Source organism: Cricetulus griseus, chromosome 2 (genome assembly GCF_003668045.3).
Source record: "Cricetulus griseus strain 17A/GY chromosome 2, alternate assembly CriGri-PICRH-1.0, whole genome shotgun sequence".
Taxonomy (NCBI): domain Eukaryota; kingdom Metazoa; phylum Chordata; class Mammalia; order Rodentia; family Cricetidae; genus Cricetulus; species Cricetulus griseus.
The window spans coordinates 373,454,536-373,456,654 of NC_048595.1; the positions used below are offsets into that span (position 1 = coordinate 373,454,536).

At 42.8% G+C, this 2,119-nt stretch overlaps 1 protein-coding gene across 1 annotated transcript; it reads right to left on the reverse strand.

Moving 5' to 3' along the window:
* Window positions 1-1,455: 1,455 nt before the first annotated feature.
* LOC100753948 (60S ribosomal protein L37-like) lies at window positions 1,456-1,719 on the reverse strand. The gene has a single exon (XM_035439175.1). It carries the CDS (start codon window positions 1,717-1,719, stop codon window positions 1,459-1,461), a length of 261 nt encoding a protein of 86 aa, XP_035295066.1. The 3' UTR covers window positions 1,456-1,458.
* Between the last annotated feature and the right edge of the window lie 400 nt (window positions 1,720-2,119).

Here is a 2,119-nt window from a genome sequence, read left to right on the forward strand (position 1 = left end):
AAGCACAACCATTTGTGTGCTCAACCCAGATCCTGTCTTCTGATCAGAGGTTTGGTGCCACGCTGTCTTTCATCAGAACTCCTGCCTAGTCCTGTGGGAACAGCTCACCTGATGGAAGCCACCAGGCTACACAGCTTTACTCCATGTCCCAGGAATGCGGCAAGTGCAGGCACATCTCACCTGTGTCTGTAAGACTTCTCTAAAGGAGACGCAACTGTGCAAAAGCCTGCTCACGTGGCTGTTCTAAAGTACCGGCTTGTTGCAGGTTTTCCTCAGGAAGTTTTGTCTCTTAACAAAAAGTCACTTCAAACAAATAAACATCAAATGCTGTAAATCATACTTAGCAAAGGTCAAATGCATATTTTCTTGGTATTATCCACAGGAATAATGACATTTTCCCCATCCTACCTACCTCCCACCTTTAAAAAAAAAGAAGTCAACCTTTTATTCTCTATAATTTTTAGCACTAGATTCTCAAAATACATATATAATCTAAGCAATTCAGGGATCATGGCATCTAAATCAATATGTATAAATATGCATAAAAATCCCTGTCCCATTTAAATAAGTTATATTTAATATACAAATTAATATACAATGAGCATGCCACATGCTCTCTTTTCCTTTTTCTTTTTAAATTTTTAATTTTATTTTTTATTTTTTTTTTTATTTTATTTGGTGGCTGCTGTTGCTTTTGTTTTCAAAAGTCTCATGTGTCATAGGCTGGTTTCAAACTCCCTATGTAGCTGAGGATACCCTTGAGTGTCCTTCCAAGTGGAGGGACTACAGGTGTCTTTCACCATGCTTGGCTTGTAACTTTCTAGGGATAAAACCCTGGGGGCTTCCTGAATGCTGGGCAAGTCCTCTACCAACTACCAACTGAGCTAATCTCCAGTTTTCTTCCTCCTTTTTTCTGGGAGTAGGGGTGGGGTTTCAAGATGGGGTCACACTATATACCCCTGGGTGTCCTGGAACTCACTTTGTAGACCAGGCTGGCCTCAGACTCAAAGAGCTCTGCCAGCCTCAGCCTCCCAGGTGCTGGGATTAAAATTGTGGCCACCACGCCTGGCCTTCACGAACTTTCGGAAAGACAGCAACAATGTTGCAGCAGAGAGACCCATGTCAAGCTACTGGAGACCAAATTCAGCCAATTTACATCAACTTGTTTCACAACAGCAATGTCTGAGCAATGAAGACAATTCAAGTATGTTTGTTTCACTAAAATTAACCTCCAGGGTGATACCTGAAGAGCTTTGCAAATACTTTCTTTCCTGTGCTAGAGACTGAACCAGGGCTTTGCACATGTTAGCTAATCTCTCAACCACTGAACCACCCTAATCTTTCTTTCATTTTTTTTGAAACAGGATCTTGCCCAGGCTGGCCTTGAATTTGAGATCTTCTTTTTGTTTGTTTGTTTTCGAAACTTGAACATTTTATTTTTATGACTGACTGAAATCTTTAAGATGAACTGGATGCTGCAACAGCCGCCCTCTTGGGTTTAGGTGTTGTCCCTTCACGGAATCCATGTCTGAATCTTCGATAGACAATTTTTAGGTGCCTCATCCGCCCAGTCCCAGTAGTGTTTTGCCTCTTAGCCTTGGCACTCCAGTTATACTTTCTCATGGACTTCTGAAGGTGGCAGGCCTTAGAGCCACAGCGGCAGCACAACGTGTGTGTCTTATTGGGAGGCTTTCCAAAGGATGACGTTCCTTTCGTCATCTTGATTCTGCCACCGAGGCCAAAGAGACCGCTTTGTCTCTGTTTCATAAGTAGCTGGGATTATAGGCCTGTACTACCAGGCCTGGCTCAATTAAATATTCTTTTCCTTAATATTTACTTATGTGCTGGGCGCTGGTGGCGCACGCCTTTAATTCCAGCACTCGGGAGGCAGAGGCAGGAGGATCTCTGTGAGTTCAAGACCAGCCTGGTCTACAAGAGCTAGTTCCAGGACAGCCTCCAAAACCACAGAGAAACCCTGCCTCAAAAAACCAAAAAAAAAAAAAATTACTTATGTGTGTATGTATGGATGAGCGCACACAGGACACACCAGCAAATACATCCATATCTATCACCCTGCACAAATTCAAGTCCAAGTGGATCAAAGACCTCAACATAAATC

Coding starts and splice junctions, on each gene's coding strand:
- LOC100753948 (XM_035439175.1), bottom strand. CDS start 1,719: ATGACGAAAGGAACGTCATCCTTTGGAAAGCCTCCCAATAAGACACAC.